The sequence below is a fragment of the Chaetura pelagica genome, unplaced genomic scaffold (genome assembly GCF_000747805.2).
Source record: "Chaetura pelagica isolate M959 unplaced genomic scaffold, ChaPel_1.0 scaffold142, whole genome shotgun sequence".
Classification (NCBI taxonomy): Eukaryota; Metazoa; Chordata; class Aves; order Apodiformes; family Apodidae; genus Chaetura; species Chaetura pelagica.
In genome coordinates this window covers 10,105,814-10,128,969 of record NW_009952973.1, presented here as the reverse complement: position 1 = coordinate 10,128,969, position 23,156 = coordinate 10,105,814, and the positions used below count along the sequence as shown (strand labels likewise).

The 23,156-nt window shown below is 36.3% G+C and overlaps 1 protein-coding gene across 1 annotated transcript in view; it reads left to right on the top strand.

Moving 5' to 3' along the window:
- Positions 1-270: 270 nt before the first annotated feature.
- The window catches only part of GPM6A (glycoprotein M6A), a 114,585-nt gene continuing 91,699 nt past the window's right edge, over positions 271-23,156 (top strand). The window contains exon 1 of the mRNA XM_009995951.1: positions 271-810. Coding sequence (XP_009994253.1) covers positions 774-810 — 37 coding nt within the window. The 5' untranslated portion in view covers positions 271-773. The remainder of the gene's footprint in view (positions 811-23,156) is intronic.

The following is a 23,156-nucleotide window of genomic DNA, read 5'->3' as shown; positions in this document are numbered from 1 at the left end:
AGATTCGTTTAGTGTATTAAATTGTGCTGTATATGTGTATAAACACACAGTTGCATACAAAATGGTAGTTCTAAAGATGTTTTCTAGAATATTATAAGGGTAAAAGTGCATATTTGTTAGTTCCAGATGATAGATACAGATGAAGAGGGAAATGAAGAGTCATATTATTCTTAAATGTGCTGATACAAGAGGAGAGGGGGAGGGGGAGAGAGAGCGAGCGAGCGAGAGAAAGACAAGTAATACAGCATAAAGAACCCACAGGCATCTGGGCTTTCCCACTTCAGTAGCAAATAGGGGGAATTATGGGTTGGTGGTCTGCTTCCCGTTAGGAGGACACCCCTCCATCTGTTTTCAGCACAGCCTGCTTCCAATTTAAAGCACAGATTTCAATACAAACTGCAATTTCTTTTCTCCATTTTATATGCAAAGTGAGGCATATGAATCAGTGTTGTTGTCATAGGGGCTCAGACCAAATTTCCCCCCAAAATTCACAGGCTGTTCATTTGAATACCTGCTTACAGTGGTACACAATGGGCAGCTTTGAGAAGAAAAATTGATAATCTTCACGGAAGAGTAATTTGAATGAAATTACACTTGACAGCCTGTCTCCAAGCAAACAAGGAGAGTGAGGGAGCCTTAGCTAAGCTCTGAGGACTTGCCTAAGCCTCTGCTGTTGGAGCTTCCCAGGGAAAAAAAAATCCACACTTTTTCCTACATCTGACTGAAGCTTTTGATTAATTCTCTGTAGCTGTTTCTAGTGAAGAAAGGTAGCCATGGAAGAGAATATGGAAGAGGGACAAACACAGAAAGGTATTGTGATAAAATTGCTTTGTCTTTGCAAGGAGATTATTATTTTGCAGTTCCTTGTTTGCTTTAGCAGCATGCTGTAAGGTTAGTAAATATCCTTATGTGGCAGATGGGGAAAGATTTTTTGTTTCGTGTCATTTACTCCGTTCGTCTCTCTGCAATAGCACCTACATTAATATAGTGATTTTCATCTGATACCTAGTACTAAAAGATTCTAAATAGGAAATTTTACATTTATATTAATGATATTGCAAGCATTTAATGCAGCCTGCTTCCCAGAGCAGTTTTTGTTAACCTTCATTTATTTCACTTTTTCACGCTTGTCTAGCTGGGTCAAGGGAGCCGAGTGTGAAGTATGAGAGAGCTACTCACACAATATTTGGAGCTAGTTGCAGTTGGATGTATAACAATGTAACCAGTACTTACACCTTGAACAAGAGTCCAAACCAAAACAGGGGTGTATTTTGTATACATTTAGGCAGCATTGAAATTTCCCTCTGCCTTTTTTCCACTTGTTTTGTGGCATATAGTTCTAATATTTGCATTCTACAGAATTCCATTTTGCTGAAATTCATTTTGCGTGTTGCAGCTGAAATTGCTTTTGCAAGACACACAGCATGTTCAGAGCATTTCTGTTCCACTGTTTCTGGTTAAGCTGAAAATAACTGAACATGATAGGATGTGTTAACATCTAAAGCTACAATTTAAAACTATTGCAAACTGTTTATTAATTTGCGAGTCTCTGAGGAACAGGGGGTTTAGCCTTTTCACTTAAATGTTTTCTTTACAGGCAACATTATAGTAGTGAAATGAACCAAGGTTTTTTCATTTTACTTTACTGCAAGCACAAAGGGTAATCCTAGGGAATATTTGTCACGTTAGATAATGTATACTTTTAATTTTGTGTTTATTCTAAATTTGCTTCCATTTTTAAGGAAGATTTTAATATAGATTGTCTGCAAAGGTATATTTTTTCTGCCATGATGCCACATTCTGTTTTTCAGCTTCATGATCAATCTGCTTTCTACACGTAAGTGTCATGCTTTCTCATGATAAGTGACCCATTTAAACAGAATGCAGCTCTGAATTGTTTATGGTCTTGGCTTGATCTAGATGCACAGTAGATAATCGTGAGAAGACTAATGGAGGATATGTGTGCCCCCTCTGTGTGTATACCTACTTACGTTTATAGATAAAGATACTAGGGATTTCAGTAGTTTCTTCAGTTGAATGTTATTATTTGCAAATGGCAGAAATAATGGAAAAGTACAAGACAGTTCAGTTTTGTGGGTTTTTTTTGTTTTGTTTATTTGATTGCTTTTTTTGGAAGATAAATACTTTTATTGTATGGTTCAATTTTTTTAGTGTGCTTTACATTTAGAAATCAAAGACTTTTTTTTTATTTTTTTTTTTTTAGCCTGAGATATATTTTTTTCCACCTTCAAACAATTGAATTTAACTGTTTGACGACTGGATCAAAAGACTTCATTGTTAATGTATGATATTGCCTGAAGAAACAGTGTGAAATTCAAAACCCTTAAATTCTTATTAGAGAGAAAAAAATATCAGAGAAGGAGTGCATAGTTTTGTGAAATAAAATAACAAGTTGTTATTGATAAACTCTGTCCTCATTGTTCACATTATAAGCAGTTGAACGACCTATAGCCACTCAAAATGGGGTGATTAATAGTGTGATTACGACAGCTAACACTACTTACCCCCATCTCCTATTTACAGTGCCATGTGTTCAGCCTCTTTTTTTTCTTTAGTGGTACCCAGCTGTCATCACAGACAGTGACAGGAGAATGTTATGACCTCACGAATTGTATGTAATTTTTCCTTATTGGTGTGGAAGCGGATGCTGCATAGTTGCTGTGACCATACCTGCAAACCTGTCATGTCAGCCTGTCATATCCCACTTCAGATTATCGCAACTTTATAGTTTGAAGAAAATTCACCATTCATGTGGAAAATGAAAAAAATATTTTCATTTCTGAATTTTTGGAGGTGCTTGAATGCAGATGTTGGAATTATATTGAAGAATAGGGATTATTATGAAATCTTGGATCTCTTTAAGGTTTGCACTGTGCACTTGAAAATTATTGACTTATATTAGTATGACTTGATACTTCTTTCATAGTTCCTGGTTTGTTTGGGTTTTTTGCTTTCATTTAGCACAGTCTATCTGTTTTTAAGTGATATCCATAGTATAATTGCAGGTCATCTGGGCTAGTTTTTCTAACTGAAGTGTCCCAGAAAATTTAATTGTAATTCATATGTTCTAATTTTTATCCTCCTGTTTCTTTCTTTCTCCTCTGCTTTCTACAAAATCAATGGGAGTATAAATTGTCACTGCTTATCAGCTTCTGTCCTCCTCACGGCAGATGTTTGTACCTCCCACTGAACAGCATTACGTATTGCTAGGAGCCATGATGGAAGTGAATAATTTCATATTGATGCATTTCAGAAATATGATAAGGTAGCTCTAATAAAAGGCAATAAAATATCTATAAGTGCAAACATAATTATCACCATAGTGGTTCAAAATAATGACCTTTTGCCTTACACAATCTCTGTGCATTCTGGTGTTAACATTTATTTGTCTATGGCTTTATTTTGGGGAATTGTCAGCAGGGGAATATATTATATCTGTTTTCTGAGAATAGTGAATTACTAGAAACTGTATAGTTAAAAGTAAAGATTGAAAAACAGGTATGGACATCTTCAGCCCCCCAATATTTTTTTTTCTATTGGCCTCTGAAAGGATGGTTTCTTCTGGACATCAGTACTCTTAATATGGTAAATAGAGGTAATGCTGCTGTCCGTCAGTTTTCATACATAAAGCTGTAAAAATTGAAAGCAAGAATAGCTTGTATTAATTAATTTTATGTTTTAAAGTATTAGAGAACTTGGTTATGCAAGCCTTCCCTGCACCTGCCCCCTCATTCCCCCACTCTCTTTTTTCCTTGATGACACATTTCCTTCACTTGCAAGCCAGTACAGGCTGAGGAAGATAGTCTCAAAAGTATTTGCTACACAGCTGTCTGTAGCTGTCCAAGAATTGTGAAAGTGTGTAGAAATCTGGCTGAAGTGTAAGTTATATGTGAATACTAAAATGTATTCTAACAAAGTGAAAAGTCATAATATCTCAGAAAGATCAACTTGTTCACAATTTCCATAATACTGACATTATGCTACATACCTACAACTTTAACATGCTAAAAGCTGTGATTGCAAATTTGCTGTCTGGAAAACCCAGGACAACTAAAGCCTGTAATTTATTTGATTGGTTTATTTCTCAAAAGCAATCAGCTCCACTTAGGAGCAGAAGGTTCACCAATGTCTTTAGGGATGCATGCTAATTTTGAAAAACTTATGCATAAATTTGCACGTGTCAGGGGTAGGTCTCAGCTGCCAGTGTTTGAAAGACAATGACATCAAACTGTTAGCTTTGCTATGTGTAAAATGTATTGGTCCAGCTCCTGAAGAACAAGTCTTTCCTCCATGAAAGCACTGATATTGCAATGGTATCCCCAACCCCTGTCTTTTTTTCCCAGAGGAAAGCTGTTCAGAGGGCAGGCACTGCAATTTGTTGCATTGTGTGGGACTTGGCACAATGGAGTTAAGGGTCATTCTTGCCACATATCTATTTAAGAAAAAAGAAACAGTGTAGCAGAAGAAGGGGTACTTATTTGTGTTAAATTGAAGATAAATGTGCCTTTTTTTAGTGGTTTGTCCGTAACTTAATTTTGTAGTTTGAAACCCTTTATAAAATAAACTCTTAGGAATGGAAGGAGCATTTGTATTTGTACATCAGTAAACATAAGGAAGAGCTAATTTTACTTAAGCTCTCTTTGGTGTAGTATACCTAACTACCATGAATATAGTTCCACTGGTAGGATAGCAAAAAATATATATCATATTATTGCAACAAGGAATGGTTGAATACTAGAAAATAAATAAGGAGTTAGTGTTTGATCTGCATTAGTGATTTAAGTGGTTCTGCAGCCTATTATCAATGGGTTTTTTGCTTGTTCCACAGCATGCCAGTAAAAGAGAGCTTTAGGATGAGTTTTAGAGGAAAGTCAAAAGGATTCTAGGATGCTATCAGTAATATGTACACACAGGCTCTGCTTCTTCAGCCATGAGAAGCTGAATTTCTTTCTTCAGTACTTTTTGGAAAATGGGAGACTGAGTTAGTAGGATACTATAAACTAGATGAACATGATTATTTTTATTTCATATTAGGAAATAAACCAACAGCTGAGTAGTCAAAACACTGCTTGCATAAGAGAACAGTTGTCCAGGTTCTCAGTTGACTATTCTTAGGAAGTTATTTAAAATAAAAATGAGCAAATCTCAATATTTTGCACTTTGATTTTGTTGGGTAATTATAATTGTAGATAAAGCCATGTAATGTATATACCAGTGTAAGTGGGAGCCGTGCTTGTGTCTTCAGTTTGATCCTTTTTATATTGTTAATTTTTGGTCTAATCTTACAGGATGCCAGTTTTGTGACTGATTTGAAAACAGTTTTTTAATTTGGCCTTACATGTAGGAAGTAGCAGATATTTACTGACTGATATTCTTTATACAAAACCTGGATTAGCAGTGCTTAATTTTTAAAGAAAACATGGTGGACAGAGGTCAATCTTTATCTCCTTTGGGAATACATTTTCAGTTGTACTCTTAGATTCCAAGCTTCTGTTGAGATTGGATTTTCAGAATTTCTTTCAGAGTAGAATGATCTTAACTTTGATCACGTTTATTGCTGCATCTTCTTAAAAGTGTGTATGTGTATAGTAAGAGTGCCAGATAAAATATTAAGTGGAGAATCCCAAAGTCACTAACAGAGTTAATATTTTTCAGTCTTAATCAATGTTAAATGTGGAAGAAAATTTTAGCATCTGGCAAAGTATTTCACTGTATTTCCTGCTTAATACTCCTTAGTATTTAATACTCCTTAGTAGTTAATCGATAAGGTTTATTAAAGAGAAATGCCAAAACATTGAATATGATTTCAAAGTTAGTTATTCTAATATTGGAAGAGTTATTCTCCTTTATGTAGTAACTACAACCTACCTTACTTAATATTCTTAAATTAGGAATACTGAGCCGTAATTTGAATGTATGTTATTATTCTATATATTAGGCTTTTATTGACAGATAATGATGTAAATAAATTTAGTCTTGCTTCCTTATTTAATCTTTAACATTGAAATGTCTCTGTTAATAGTAGAAAACTTGTTATTTCTAACAGGCTTAACATCATACTACTGATAGGCATGAAAATCCAGCATTAATAGTACCTAATTATACTTTTATATAATTTCTTACAGGGCAATAAGTTTCCAACTGCCCTAAGGCAGATGGGATCCACAATTCAATGTGTGAGAATTTGTCTTAATGGTGATTTTGATACTTGTATGTCAATTTCATAAATAAGCTATTTTACTTGTTGAGTATTTTCTTTCTAGGAGTTGTGAATGCTTAGAAAAGTCTTGAATATATTTTTGATTATTAATTTATGCTAATTCTTGAAAAAATGCTGTATCAAAACAACAATGTAAATTCATAAAAGGCTTTTTCTACAGTTTGTGAAAATAAAGACTCACTTTAGGGGAAAAGGGGTGTTTTGGATTTCTAATTACTCTGAAAAAGTAAGCATTTAGTAATGACAAAACAATACTGCAGGTATAGCAAAAATAAATTTGATTTGGTGTAGTGCTTGAAGAAGTATTGAGGTACTGATAAATCTAATATCTAAAAGTTGTTTGTTTTATATTGTGACTTTGCATTCATATCTGTTAAGCACCTGAAACGGTTTTAGCAATATGATTTTTAACCTGTTTGAATTGCCTTCCACTGCACTAAAATTCAAGATGGAACAGTGGATGGAATGATGCTGGACATTTGCTTTCTTCATACAATAATTTTGAACTGTTGATTCTCCCTATATAAATAGGCGAGAATATACTTTTTCCTCCTAATAATTTTATGTGGAAGATTAAGTAGAAAATCAGAAAAAAAAGTACACAATTTTGTGCTGTTCTGCTTCAGCTTGTCAATGATTTTATAAAAAAATATGAACTACATACACCTGATGATCACTGAAAATCAGAATGTATTTGGTCCAGAGAAGGGCCACCAAGATGATCAAAGGCCTGGAGCACCTCTGCTGTGAAGATAGGCTGAGAGAGTTGGAGATGTTCAACCTAGAGAGGAGAAGGCTCCGGGGAGACCTTATAGCACCTTCCAGTACCTGAAGAGGCTACAGGAAAGCTGGGAAGGGGCTTTTCATCAGAGAAGACAGTGATCAGACAAGGGGTAATGGTTTTAAACTGAGAGAGGGGAGATGAAGGTTAGATATTAGGAAGAAATTCTTCACTATAAGGGTGGTGAGGAGCTGGAATGGTTTGCCCAGGGAGGTTGTTGACGCCCCATCCCTGGAGGCTATTAAGGCCAGGTTGGATGAGGTTTTGTGCAGTGGGAGGGTTCCTTGCTCATGGCATGGGGGGTTGGAACTTGATGATCTTTAAGGTCCCTTCCAACCTTAATGATTCTGTGATTCTATGTAAAAGAGGCAAAGGTGAATATTTTTTTTATATCAAATATTTTGTCAGTTGATATTCTGATTGACAATCTGTTTCAGAAGAATTTACAGCCAATTCATACAACTAAAATGCAATTCCTGCTCATATCTTATTGATGTGACTGATTTTTGAGACAGGCCAGCAGGTCCCACAGTGATGTGTGGTCACCAAGCATTTGATTGGAGGGGATGAGAATTACACAGATTTGAATTCCAGCATGTAAAGAATGAGAAATAAGTTTTGTCATTTCTTCAGCTGTAGGGAGATCAAACTCAGAGCATCAAAATTGTAAGGGTCAAAGGCAAGTGCCAAAGAGAGATTAGCTATCAGAACTGATTTTTTTGTACATGTACAATCTAGGGCCTTATGAAGGAAGGACACTGACACAAAAATGGCTTAAATATTTTGTTAGCTTATCTATACAAACTCTCATAATACAATACACTAGTTTCAAGAAGGCTAAATGTATCTATTTCCTCCCCCTAAAACAAAAAAATATCATCTTCCTACTAGTCATCATATAGGACTTCAGTAGCCCTCTCAAAATTTGTCCTGCATCTATCTGGAACAATATTATTCCAAACAACAGTTGTTAAAATATCATCAAATACTAGTAAGTGCAAGGATTACTTTTCTCTTTACATTTATAATGCTCCTGATATTTGCACTTGGACAGTTTCTGAGGAATTTTTATTAGGTTCACATAGCAATAGTTTATTTTTTTTTTCCCTGTACTGATAACAGTGGAAATGGACAGCTAATAAATATCACAATAAATTTAGTATCCATTTTAACAAAAAAGTCTTGCCTTATAATAGTGGTGTGCATTTGCTGCAGTTCTGGTATAAAACCAGACTTCATTTAATGATACATCTGCTGCATTTTTGGTTTATGAGCTTTACAGGAAGATGCCACTGCCACAGTTTAAATAAAGCTCAAGCAAAACATAGTATTTGCAGTAGCTTCCCATTCGTACACAAAGAGTGTGCTTTGGTTTCCTTATTTAAAAAAAAAAAAAAGGAGCTCTTTGTGCCTGCTATTCTACTTTTCAATTTTCTGTGAAAACACTTTTTAAAAACTGGAGGGCATGTAAATTTAAATTCTACAACATTTGTAGATTTCTTCTGAGAATGTGTAATATAAGGTGGCACATGCTGCATGTTTTATAATTAAGCCACAGGTGGTCACATCATACAGGACAACTTTATATAGGTAAAACTGAACATTAAGGAAGACTTTGAAGGAAGAGTTTGTAGTAGCTTAGTGAAGTCATTAAGCAAGGATCACTGTGCATTAAGGCACAATGGGAAAAAAGTAGAAGTGACAAGCAGGACCAGGGAGGTGATTGTCCCCCTGTACTCAGCATTGGTGAGGCCCCACCTTTAATACTGTGTCCAGTTTTGTGCCCCTCAATACAGGACAGACATCAAGGTGCTGGAGCATATCCAAAGAAGGGCGACCAAGCTGGTAAAGGGCCTTGAGAACAAGTCTTGTGAAGAGGGGCTGAGGAAACTGGGCTTGTTTTGTCTGAAGAAAAGTAGGCTAAGGGGAGACCTCATTGGCCTTTACAAATACCTGAAAGGACATTATAAAGAGGTAGGAGCTCATCTCTCCTCACAAGCAATAGATAGGTGGTACAACAAGAGGAAATGGTCTCAAGCTGTGCCAAGGGAGGTTTAGACTAGATATTGGGAATAACTTTTTCACTAAAAGGGTTGTTAGACATTGGAGCAGGCTGGCCAGGGAGGTGGTTGAGTCACCTAGATGTGACGTGTGGGAATATGGCTTAATGCTGGACTTGTTTAAGCATGGGTTGGGCTTGATGATCTTTAAGGTCTTTTCCAACCTAAGTGATTCTATGATTCCATGATTGTGCTGGTAGAGGTGGGAGAGAGGCAATATGAGGAAAAGAGGAAAGGAGTAAGCAATATAACTTCAAAGACCTTCAGAGAGATTCAGAAGTTTGAAATTGATATGGAAATGAAGGAAGATTAATATTAGAGTTAAAAGAATAAAATATGCTAATATTTGATCTTTCAGAAAAGACCTATAGAGGGCCTTGATGGAAATTTTAGGATTTTATTTTTATAAAGGACATCTGCATTTTAAGGTAGAGTATTTTTAAATATCTTCCAAATCTTTCCATTTTAGTCTCTCAATTAAAAAAAAGTAATTAAAATCTGTTATGGTGTTGATATAATGACATCAAGTTCTATAGTTTTAAAATTAAAAGTAACCCAACCAGGCTATAAATAATCTGAACAGAGCAGTGCTAGATTTGTATTTGCAGCTTAATGTTGGTAAATAAAATGTAAGTTTTACATAAAAAGTTGTTAGAAGCATAAATTCAGATTATCTTTTTAAAATTGTAAACATGTAATTTAAAACATTCTTTTCCCCAAGTAAACTAGTAGCCATGCTATGTTCGTGGTTACTATGGTAGTATTGTAATATGTCTTTAGTAATATTGTCATTGTGGTCAGTTTCAGACTATTTTGATCTTGAGATTCTTGTGTCAGGGGTTTGATTGGTATATGAAGGGGTAGGTGAGGAAACCTATCCAAGCCAGGTACTTGTCCTTGTCCCTGGATGGCACAGAGCTCCGATCCTTCTCTCTCTAGAAGAAAGCCAATACATCCTGCTGTGTTATTCTTCCATATGCCAAATTGTTTGCTCTCCATCTCTTTTACCCTTCTATTACTCATTCCACTTCTAAAAACCCTCCACCTTAAAACGATCTTCTGATCCAATATAGTGCAAATTACTAATAGTGCCTTGAATTCTTTGATGCTTCTTAATATTTACAGGCGAGAATCTGCATGCAGAGGTAGATACTCTAGCAATTTTCTCTGGTATGACAAGGAGATCTGGAGTGTGGTGGGCAAGACATTGTGCAGGCTGCTGAGGGTTAATTCTCCAAGTCTACACTAGAGGTGGAAGGCTATGGAAAAGTAAGCACTGTTGCTACTTCTATTTCTCCTGTTCTATCAGTAAATAAATCCTGTCTTAAGACTGTTCTTTAACATTTCACATGATTAAACATTTGCTGGTGTGGGTGTTGGTTTTTTGTGGTTTTGTTTTGTGTGGTTTTTTGTGGTTTTTTTTTGTTTTTTTTTTTTTTCTGATATATTTTGGATATTATGGTGGTATATAAAGCCCCAACGAAACTTGCAGACAGTCTCTTAGGTTATAGAAGTACACTACAGAGATTAGTAAGGCTCCCATAATTTAGGTTTTACCTGGTCATCTCTTTGGTCTTTTGGGAAAATTCAAGTAATAAATTTTGAGCCATAAAGCCTAAATGGGGTGAGATTGTTATGTGGAAATTTATGGAACACCTTGAATTTCATGGCATTCTAGGCACACTGCCAAAGACATCTGTACATAGCTGGTAGAGCACTCTGAATAATTTGCATATGTTGTGGTTTGTGATAAACCTTGGGTAATGCTTACCAGGAACTGTGTATTCAGAGGTGTTCTTACTGGATGAAGAGAATTCAATACACAGTTCAAGTAATATAATATAGAGCTACTCTTTCTTACAAAGTAGAGGAGAATTAACATTTACTTAGAGAGGTAGAGGGAAATTTTTTTCCAGAGGGAAGCATATTCTTGGTCTTATTTGAGAGAGAATTTGTGGGTTACCAAACTAACTCTAAAGTCATTCAGTGGAGGATTTCGTTGCCTGTCAGTGAATGGCAATAAACAAATTAAAGGTACTTTAACCTTTCCAGTAAATTAATCCTTGCCTTGTACCAATTAACTACCATATTGCATGCTCATGTCATATGCACAAAGTTATTTAGGTGCATCAACTTCTTGCACTTTACTGGCCTGCTTGTTCTGTGGTGTCTGGAATGAAAACTGTATTTCCAACTACATTTTTATGCATGGTTTATTTACTATGTTTATGGTGCATCTTGTAGGCTGGATCTGGTCTCTGGGACATTTACATTTGATAAGCTTCCTTTTCAATGGAGGAAGCCAGCCTCAACTGAGCAGAAGGTACTCCTGTCACTTGGAGCAGACAAATGCTTCTGTGCTGTACCTGAGTGCAATATTAACCAGGTCAGGTGGCAGCGGTAAGAAGAAATGGGATGCAGTAGCAGCTACTGAGCTCAGTGAGCCCAAATTCATCCTCTCTGGCTGTTGGATTAGTCCATTGTGAAAAAACTTAATTGAGCAGATGTCCATGAATAGATTCTTAATCTTACTAACAATGATAATGGTAGAATCAATAACATTTTGAGTTCTGCATATGGTATAAAGAACTAATAAACTAAAAAAAAAAAAAAAATATTAATGGTTTTCATAAAGATTATATACCAATAAAGTGCATGTACTTAAACTTGTAGAGATAGTACGTTGCAAAGTCATTGTGAATAGTAACTCAGTTTGCGTAACTGAGGATGAAAGTAAAAGTCTGAAATTGCCTTGAGAAGGGGACCATTGACTACTCGTCACTGTGGCATTCATTAAATTATTGAATGTTATGTTATTGATTTTTAAACTGAGTAGCTTTAGCATTAAATGCTTCCCACTTAACGTGCTTTGCCTTTGTTCATGACTTGTTGATAAAATGATCCTTAATAGAAAAAAGAACTTTTTTCTAGCTGAATGACACAAGTACAGTGTTTTACTTTCTCATAAGATAGTCTGAGTATGTTAGATATGTAAAATGCTTTTCCTGTTTGTTGTGATGCTTCAATATAGCAGTATAATTGTCTTCAGAGACTTTCTCAGCTTTCTAATTTCTTACTGAGAGGTTGATAGCTATTTCTGATCAGCATGCACTTTTAATATAACCATCACCATTCTTTCCCCCCCTGCTACCTCTTAGTAGTAGGTTGCAGTTCCTTTTAAACACCTGCAGATTATTTTTGTGGTTCTCATGCTATTCAGAAGCATCCTATTGCCATGTTATATATCTACACGGCTGAACTAGATCAAAACAAAACAGTATCTTGTTTTCCACATGTTCATAATTAGCTTGTGATCTATTCCTCTGAGGCAAAAATCTTTTATTCTGTTTAGTCTTGACTGTGTTTGTTACATAATACTTTCCTTTTGCTGGAAAATTCATAGTCCTAGTAGAGTACTAAGGACTACTTTCATTAACATTGTGCAACAATGTTGTAGACATTAGTAGGATTTACTTGTAAATGGATAAATTGCACTTAATTTTAGGGTGATACAGTGCTGCTAAAATTATACATGTCAGTAACTTCAAAATCTGGAAAATCAATGACCAAGGCTTTGATCCTGTGACGACTTACACGTACATAAGTATGTAATTCACTGTATTTCCTTTAGTTTTATACCAGTTACTCACATAAGCAAAAAGGAAGCACATGCACAGTCTTTAAGATTAAGACCTAACAATGCCATGGCACAATTTACATGTAGCTGTCAGGTTTTTGGCAGGAAATCTGTGAGAGGATATGATGAAGCAATTTAATACGGTCTAAGAGGAGACTGGAAACAAGGTTGAATGGTGTTTGTTTATCAGCTGGGATTTTTGTTTTGCATGGTATTGCAGAAGATTAATACTCTTTGAGGTCTCCTGTGGCTGTTGACAAGTTCCAATAAACTATTATTCTTTTCTTCTTGGTTGTTTTATTTATTAAGGGTTTTTGTTTCTGGTTTTCTTTTGAATTATTAGAATTTGTATTAACCCTTGGACTGTGTAACCTGGACTCTGCAGTGGTATTGAAATATTTTGCTAGTGTGTCTTATTCACATATATAAGCCAAGCTAGTAATCAAATTTGCTGTGCAGATGGAATTTTCCAACAAGCAGGCTACCATTAACCTTCTTTTTACCTTTTCCGTACAACATAGTCATGGTCTGCTTTTTAAGGTTATCTGGGAGTTTAATTTTATTAAATTCCTGTTTTTAACTCCTGCTGCTAGTGCAAGGACTAACACTGGTGTTCTCTTGTCACACACTACAGATGAGACTTCTGTGTTTTACTGCAGGTCTGAAGCAGCATGTTTGTTAGTTGTTTTTGTTTCAGGGGGCAGAGTGGAGTAGATACTGGAGAAATCCTTCTGAACTGAGGTTCTATTACAAGGCTTTCTGTCTTTGCAAGGTTCTGAACTCTGACCATGTCTAGTGTAAATGCAGAAAATGGGTGTTTGTTTGACATAGAAATTGTGCTGTTTAAAATTGTAAAGGGAAAAAATCACCTATGTGTAGAGTTTGCAGGAATATCTTCCAGTTTTATCATACCATTCTATCACATAGATAAAATTAATCAAAAAAGGTTCTTATCATTGTGACTATCTAGAATTTTACTAAAATGTGTTTGCTACAACCACACCCACAGTATGTGGTATAAAGGACAGAAAATAAGAAGTAAATTTATTTCAGCTGTTCAACTGCATATGGAGACTGCAATTTCTCAGAGATGTAATCTTTCAAAATTATTCCAGTTTTATGAATATTGTTCACTAGTGAAAACACTGGAATAAGTATAACCTAGTGGTGAGTAGGTCTTTTAGGTCAGCTGTGTTTATACTAGCAATCCAGACAAGATATATTTCTTCCCTATTCACATCTGGTACAGTCATTAAATATTTAAGACACAGGGGAACCTGTTATGGACATTTGGGGTCTCTTACTGGCTTTTTGGATTCTTACATATGGGGAACTTTTGCTGTTACTATTTTAATTTTGATCTGTTACACATGCCAATACCATCTGTATTGCCTGTGCTTCTAGCAGATATCCTTCCATTACTACCTGTCATATCCTCTTCTAGGAGATGAAAATGTGCTTTATTATATATTTCTTGACAGCTGTAACTTTAAAACCCGATTCAGGCACCTTTGCCTTTCTTGAATGTGATTGGAATATGCAGATTTCAAGACTTTAAATTATCTGTAGATAGCTGTGGATGTCTTTTGTGAATATTCTACAGAACCAAAGAACTGCTCCTTCCTGATAAGAGTCCACACCTGAGGAGTTACTTTCTACTGCACAGTTATTCCTACTTTTCTGTCTTTATTTATTTCCCATATAATTTTATTTTTATTACTATCGCTAATATAGTCAACTAGCTTTGATGTAGCTGCTGTAATTGCTAAATCTTGTGATATCCTCTGAATTCGCATTTTTCTCCTTTGGTTTTTCTTGCCCTCACAATTCCTGATCTTTGTTTTTTGAGTGCATACAAACTGTACCTCAAGCTGGAAAGAGGGACTGCTACTGGAGGTCAGAAAGTACAGGAATCGCTGATCTGTAATCATTCTTCTAATCTAATATCCTGACAAGGCAATAGACTTCCACATTGCTACAGACTGCATTTTTAAAATTTATTTCTAAAAGGATAATTTTACTAGACTTTTTGTAGTCCTTCAGGGACAATGAATTACACAATGGCCCAGATGTAACAAGCAATATAAAAGCAGCAGTCATTAAACGAAATTGTTGCATTCATCCTTACTGTTCTTGATCTGTTAGTTTGTTGGGTTTTTTTTCCATGCAACCTCAGTGAGATAAACTGTGTAGTTTAAAAGCTTCCCCACAGAAATGTGTTGAGGAATAGTTTGACTAAGGGTAGTAGTGTATAATAATACTGCAGAGTTTTTAATGTAGGCATGGCTGTAAATACTGTAATAAATTAAATTAGTAAGTATTAAAATATAGAATACTTGATTAGAATGAATGTAGTGAAACAAATTTGCTCTTTGTAAGTGGTAAAGCATGTTAGAAAACTCCACAGCAATTTGTTCACCATTGTCTGGATATGGGAAAACTTTCTGTATTTTAATGTATTGATGTTGTATAAAAAGAAGGCAATTATTCGTATTTTCTTTATGAAGTCCTTTTGACTGCTTGTTGTGGTTTTTTTCTTTGTCAATATGATCCATTTTATAAAATTGTTTTGTTTTTCTTTGTTAATAAAAATTGAGGAAATGCTAGTCCCTTTCTAAGTGTCTTCATGGTTGTTGGGATAGAATAGCAGTTGCTCTGTCAGTGTCAGTGTGTTTCTTTTAATCTGATGTAATTTTCTTGGTTGCTAGGCAATTCTGCTTCATAGTTTTAATGGAAATGACTAATTCAGGGTGTTCTCATTTCAGAATATACAATTGTTTGCTTTAAAACTAAGACTTAGATTTCGCTATGATAGAATGCCTGAAAAATACTCAAGTCAGTGTACAATTTTATGACTGCAGCTAAGAAAATACCCACATTTCTGTTATCAAGTCCTACACTTCTTGTGAATTCCAACAAAGCCATTGTAAAGCTAAGGAATCTGACAGAGGCAGAACTGGGCTTTTATGTATATGTGGAGGATAAATATCTACTCCAATGTCTGACATTTTACGGGTGTTTACAGTGAGTTTATGGAGCCGGTATTTATTTGGAACTGGTACCAGTTAAGTCTTTTTGCATCCTCTGTTGTAATGGTTTAATATATATCATGTTTCTCAGTTATTCAGCTTGTAGATGCATTCAGCAGGTATTGCTTATTAGCAGTGCAGGGAAGTTCAAGAATAGGTAAGAATATTCAAAGTAGTATTAACCATATTATTAAAGAAAACATCAAAACAGTCTGTAGCTCTGGAGCTGTTTTTCACACTAGAAAAATAGAAAGGGCAGTTTCTTTGAAATTCAAAATACTGCTTTCAGCCATTTCAACTGTATTCTTGTTTAAGGACAAATATAAAAGAAAAAACTGTAGATTAAATTCCATAGGTTCCTCAGATCAGGATAGTGCAGAAACATAGGCCTTGTTTATTTTCTTGGTATCAGCTATGCTTTCATTTCTTTTGAGCTATCAGCTAGTGAAATACTATCTTCTGTCTTGTTATCTCTTTTCCTCTCTTGTATTTCCATGCTGGTGAACTACACAACTGAGAAATGAATGCAAACCACTGTGTTTTTCAGTAGAAGGAGAAAAGCATCCTGTAGGCCAGAATGCCAGTGATGTCTCCTATTAGGCTCTGTGTGTCCTGACATAGGTTCAACATTTATCAGCTCAGTTTCTTTAACCCAGAGCATCATTCTGTCTACTTGATTGCTCTTTATTTTCCTTCTCTCTAGTCTGTAGAAAACTTATCTTCCTGGTAGTGGCCACCCTTTTGGTACAGTTAGTGCACTGAGACTACAGCTGATTTGGTTGGTCTGAATAATTTATTGCCATCAAAAGTTAAATGATGAGTCTAATTTTGTCCAATTTGAAGATGTAATATGCTATCAAGACAGATCCAACTGGGAATTATATATATTTTAATGATTTTGTACCAAGTACACAATCTTTGCAGTATCTTAATGTAACTATCTTCTGCCAAAATCTTGAAATTGCTGTTTTAAACATGTAATTACAGCTGATGTTGGTGTTATGTAAGCAACAATACTGTAACATTTTGGAACTTTCTAATATGATTTGAGAGATAACAACTTCAAAGATCACAGAATTATAAGTATTTTCAATAATTTTTCAATCGAATATAGGGAAAAAATAGATTGTTCAGCTGTATTCCTCACAGGACAATCTGATTTTGTTCATTTTTTTGGTTATATATGAGCTAATAAGGTGGGCAGATAGCCAGAACATTTGCAACTATAATGATAATGTACAGTGAAAATAAGAAGTTGGACTTGGGAGATCTTCTTAAATTTTGAAAATGAGAGGTGGAATGTGTAAACAATATTCATAAGATTATATTCGTGTTAGTGAGCTCTCCCAGCTCATCTTAATGATTTTACCACTTTAAGCAGTACTGAGATGATAGATTTCTGTTTGTGAAACTGGGTTATGAAACTCTTGCAACAGAAGCATGAGAATGTTAATATGGGTGAAAGCAGACCTGCAGGGAAGATGAAATAAATTTCTAAATGAACATATGCCATACCCCTGGCTCTGTGAGGCAGAAGAGTTACTTGGATAAACTGGTAGTAAAAACAACTGCTTTATTGTAATAACTTTACTGAATTGCCTTTCAAGAAACAGGGTCAAAATAACAAAATAAAAATCCCATCAAAGACCTTCCCAAAGTAGTTCTAGTAGTGTGCAGCTTCTGTAGGTACAAATGTTGGACCTTTGTCCAATATATGAATTCTCAGTAAGACTACATGGTTTAAAAAAAGGAAATGTGATGCAGCAATAATTTTCATCATTCTTGGTAATTCTGAGAATTTGTTATGAAATACTGAAGTTATTAAAATCTATATTATTGGCTTAAGAAGTAGGCTCTTCTTTTAACCAATAATTTGTAAGTTATAGTTTTGAATATATGGTTTTGTGAAAATTATTAGGTTATTATTTAAGATTCTGGACTGAGATATGAAAGATTTAAAACTGATTATCCATATTGTTTACTTTTTTCAATTTGACCTACAGAAATTACTACAACATTGTTTGTGCACTTGAAAAATCTTACTGTAACTCAGTGTCTTGATTTCCTGTGAAAAGCCATACATAAGCTTTCATTTTTTCCAACCCTTCTAAGACTTGTTTATTGCTTTAGTAGCTCATAGCTGTTAGACTTCTACAATGAGAATCTCATCTTACCTGAGCCCTCTAGATACTAAGAAAGATAAGTATTTCAGGGAAAACTTACTTATTTTGAGTCATAGAATCAAAGAGTGGTAAGTGTTGGAAGGGACCTCTGTAGATAATCTAATCCACCCCCACTGCTAACATAGGTTGTGCAGGATTGTGTCCAGGCAGGTTTTGAACTTCTCAAAGGAGACTCCACAAGATTTCCAGGCAGCCTTTCCAGTGCTCCCTCACTCTTAAAGTAAATAAGCTTTTCCTCATGTTCAGATGGAACTTCCTATGTTCCAGTTTGTGCCTGTTGCCCCTTGTCCTATCACAGGGCACCACTGAGAGGAATCAGGCCTCATCCTCTCGACACCCACCCTTTAGATATTTATTAGCATTGATAAGATACCCTCTCAGCCTGCTCTTCTCCAGGATAAGTAAACCCAGCTCTGTCAGCCTTTGCTCTTAAGGGAGAGGCTCCAGTCCCCTAATCATCTTTGTAGCCTGCTGCTGGATTCCCTGCAGGAGTTCCTTGTCTGTCTTATACTGGGGAGCCTCAAAATGGGCACAACACTCCAGAAATGGCCTCACTTGGGCAGAGTAGAGAGGGAGGATAACTTCCCTTGATCTGTTTGCCACACTCTTCTTGATGTACCCCAGGATGCTATTGGCCTCCTTGGCCAAAAGGGCACGTTGCTTGCTCATGATTAACTTGTCCACCAGGACACCAAGGTCCTTCTTGGGGGACTTGCTTTCTGGCAGTCAGCCCCTTACCTGTGCTGGTGCATGGGGTTATGCCCCTTTAGGTGCGGGATCCTGCAGTTGCCCTTGTTGAACTTTATTATGTTCCTGTTTGCCCAGGTCTCTGAATGGCAGCACAGCCTTCTGATGCATCAGCCAGTCCTCCTAGTTTTGTATCATCAGCAGACTAGCTGAGAGTATACTCTGTCCCTTCATCCAGGTCATTGATGAATATACTGAACAAGACTGGGCTCAGTACTGACCTGTGGGGAACAACATTAGCTACAGGCCTCCAACTAGAGACTGTGCCATTCATGGCAACCCTCTGAGCTCTGCCGTTCAGCAAGTTCTCAGTCCACCTCACTGTCCACTCATCTAATCCACTTCCTAAGCTTACGTATGAGGCTGCTATGGGAAGTGTCAAAAGCCTTGCTGAAGTTAAGGTAGACAACTCCCTCATCCACCCAGCCAGTCATGCAATCATAGAAGACTATCAGATTGGTCAAGCATGACTTCATGTTGACTACTTCTGATAACCTTTTTTTCCTCCACTTGCTTTGAGATGTCATTCAGAATGAGGTGTTCCATCACCTTTCCGAGGGATGGAGGTGCTGTTGCTATGATCCTGGAATGGTTTATTGCTCGCAAACAGTGGAACCACATGTAAGTTATTAATTAATGCTGTATGACTTTCAGTAGTGAAGTGATATTCATCAGCCATTTATGTCACTTACACTAAACAGAGAGGAATACTTTTTTATGGGATTTTTTTTTCCTCTTTATTGGGACTGTTTTCCTGCAAAGTAAGCTTTAGCTCTGCAAAGGCAGCTTTGGGGAGGGGCACATATTCAATATCTTAGAGTATAGAGGTAATATAAGCATTTCCTTAAAGTGGTCAAAATAATTTTTATACCCATAGATTACAATGGCTTTTAAATGTCAGGATTCTGAAATGTTATACAAGTGAGTAGTTGATTATGCTAGTAGTAGGGGACAAGAGTGGGTGGGTGAAGGGAGAGGGAAAGGAAGAAGGAAAGGGGAAATCACATACTTTCAATGTTATTTTTTTTTAAAGTGTGTAGTATTCAAAGGAAAGATTTGCATTAATTTTGTACAAATTTGATACCAACCTAGGAAATTGCATTTATTAATTGAAGACTACTGGAAAAAATATTATTTTCAAAATTCTATCAATACTTAAGGTGTTTTCTTGGCAAGTCTGGACATTTTATTCTTTTTTGCTTTATTTTTTTCATATGTATAAAGTTTTCTTTATATTTTGACATGTATACAGAACTATTTGTTCATAAGTAAATACTGCTTTTCCTGGGAGACAAATACATTGCTAGATGAGGCAGTAAATAAATGGCAGATAAGTTTAGCCAGGAAAAGCACTATTCTGACGCCTGATGCAGGTGTAGATGCAGGTGTAGTAGTAAAGGTGTTCAGAAGATGAGTGTAATGTGAGCTTGCAGTCTTGGCCTATAGTACGTGGTAGGCTGTACTAACTGTGCAATGATTATTGTACTTTCTGATTATAACTATATTGTAGTTGCCAGAAAAGCACTGTGTATAACATTTTGCAGAACAGTTCCGTTTTCTCAGTTTGGTGTAACAAACTAAGTCCTATAAATGAAGATGAACAGAGCTTCAAGAAAATATTTTGAGGGGAAAACGCCTTTTGTAGAATATCTGCATCTCTTGTGAAGCAAGATGGCATTAGGCCATCCTATTTCAAAGCCATAACATGGAACAGACCAATAAGGCTTCCTGTGCTAGCAGCATGGGTAGAGCACAGTTGTATGTTGGTATTCTTTGCCAAGTGAAATTAGGAGAGAGGAAAATGAAAAGTGATTGCATCTTTCTCATGCTCCACTGTTCAGCAATGCCAAGTAGATCTGGGGATGAACTAGTCTGGAAGAAATAAATTATTACTGTTATTCATTACCATTGGAGAACAAAAGAACAACAAAAGAGTGAAGAGGACTTTCATCATAAGGGAATTTTGAACATCTATGCAGTACATCAGCTGGCTGCTGCATGGAGTTGCACAGGATATCGTCTTATATTTTCAAAATTCCCAAGGACTAAGGGATAAGGAATAAATGAAAATATGAGTCTTAATGTGATGAATAAATACAACATCTTGAAAATGTGAAGTGGATGAATTCTGAGTGTTCAGGAAACAGAAAATGAGTGAAAGAATAGCAAAACCTTTTAAAAAAAAAAACACCCCCTCCCCCAAACCTAAACAAAAAAAATCCCAAACTTGTTTTTAGTGGCACTTGCAGGCCCAGTTTTCCTATCTTTACAGTTTATGGCTATTAATGTAGTCTTATACAGTTAATTATTTTATGATAGCAAGGCTTGTGACCCCACTGCAGCTGCTTGCTTGGGTGAGAGCAGTCTGTTAACTGTCCTTGCTCTTGAATAATGGATTTTCTCACTCCTAAAGCAGGTAATAAGAGGGCTATTCAGAGTATGTAATTGGAGGATCTATGTCTAGGGGTGTTGTAAAATGCAGTGGATGGATAGAGACTGAGTCTCCTATGTCGTGTCATTATATCAGTTCAATAAAATGTCAGCTTGCAGCAACTGGAAGGTGAAGTACATCTGCTGGGTGAGAGACTGTCAAGGCTGTATGGAGTGGGAGGGTGGGTAGCTGCTGGACTTGGCAGTGGATGGTGAATGAGGTGTTTAGTGTAGAAAGTGTTTAGTGTAGAAAGAGAGTTGTTAGGACAGCAAGGTGTCCTATTATTCTGTGTCTAGAGGACATGATACGGTATCTACATGATGTTTTACTCCTGCTATGTGCTCTTGAAGCAAAAAGCTGAGAGAAGAAATCCCAAATAACTTTTCAGCTATAAGGCATTTCTACAGCAGTTACATGGAATCTGTGCAAAACTGTGTTAGAGGTGCCATTGGCACTGAGATTTTGGCCAGAGTGAGAGCCTTGATGACTTTAGCATTTCCCCAGACAACAACAGAAGATGGAAAATGCTGTTTCTGCTTCTGGATGAAGAGTTCCCGTGAACTCAGCCATGAATCACTAGCTACCTTGCAGTGCTGTGCAGGTTGTGCATACTCATTTTTATTTAAAAAAATATTACTTTGCTTTGAGCAGTAACTCTATAGTCCAGTGCTAAAGCTGTTCTTTTGTGATACTTGCCAAAAGCTGTGTGCACCATGTGAAATCAGTCATAAAATGTTCTTCTAGTCCAAGAGAGTGAATCACCTCATTTTTACTGTCCTCAGTCTTTGACTTTGGGAAGTGCAGCACAGTGTTAGGAATCATTTGTTGCTATTGAAAGTATTTTTGTAGTTGTTTTTTATGAGGAGGCATTGGACTGGGACTTTTACCAGAGCTGCTAACTAGGAAGATAGGCCAGGCTTGCATAAGGGAGGGCTACCTAACAGTAAAAGCAGACAGTAGAATTTCGTTATTCCCTTCCAAATGTGGCATGAGAAGTAGAGGAAAGGTGTGTTAGTACTTTCTTTCCTTCTAAAGTGCTACTATGGACATTGATGCCAAATTATATTTGGAAAGCTCCACTTCCAGGGAGGCAAAAATTCTGAAATAATTCTCTCACAATGATTGTCATTTCAGGATATATTGAAGACAAACCTAGGCACCTTTTAGTCACTGGCAGATGCAAAGTATCTTGGAGGGAGCAAAAACTGGAAGCTTCATATGTCCTTCAATGGGCAGCAGACCTGGCTGTGCAATTTCTTAGAGTTGCCAAGAATTGCAAATCATGGTGAGCATTGTTGTAAACCAGCAGATACTCCCTCCTCACCGGGGCACCGTAAGCTTTGCACATGATGCAGTCAGTTCAAGGTAATTCTTCCAATGTCCTTTTTTTTGAGGAGATGCAAGAGAGGCTGTGCTGGGCCCCAGCTAACATGTACTGGATTCCTAGCAGCAATTGTTCCACAGGCACAGCAGATCGCTAAGTGTGAGTGTACCACAAATTTCATGGGCCAAGTCAAAAGGAATTTTTAGGAATGCTTTAAGGAACATGTCTCTGAGATTATGCCTGTCCCATTGCCATTTTCAAGTCCCTCCTGCAAAGCAGAAAAAAAGATCCTAAAGCTTTTCAAAGAAAAGCTTCCTGGATTTCCCGCCCCGAGGGCAAATTAATGTATTTGCCTTTAACTTCACTCTTTGGAATAGTGGGAGGTTTTTTGGCTGTAACTTTAAAAATTGCAGCCTAGAGGGACACCATGCATAGCCAATTTCATCCTTAATAATTGCTTCCAAAAATTAATAAATAAAAAGAGTTTTACTTTGGAAAATTTTTTGTATGATAATGGAAGCTCCTGCATCAGTGAGAAGTTGAGTGTAATGCAAAGGGGTAAAGATTGGAAATAACAAATCAATGATGGTGTATAATATTTGTGAAGAATGAGAGATTATAGTTTTGATAAAGTATGTATTATGTGAAGTATTATCGTAAGACGTTTAATAATATTCTGATATTTTCAATAGCATAGATAGAGATGAATTTGCTGTGTAGGGA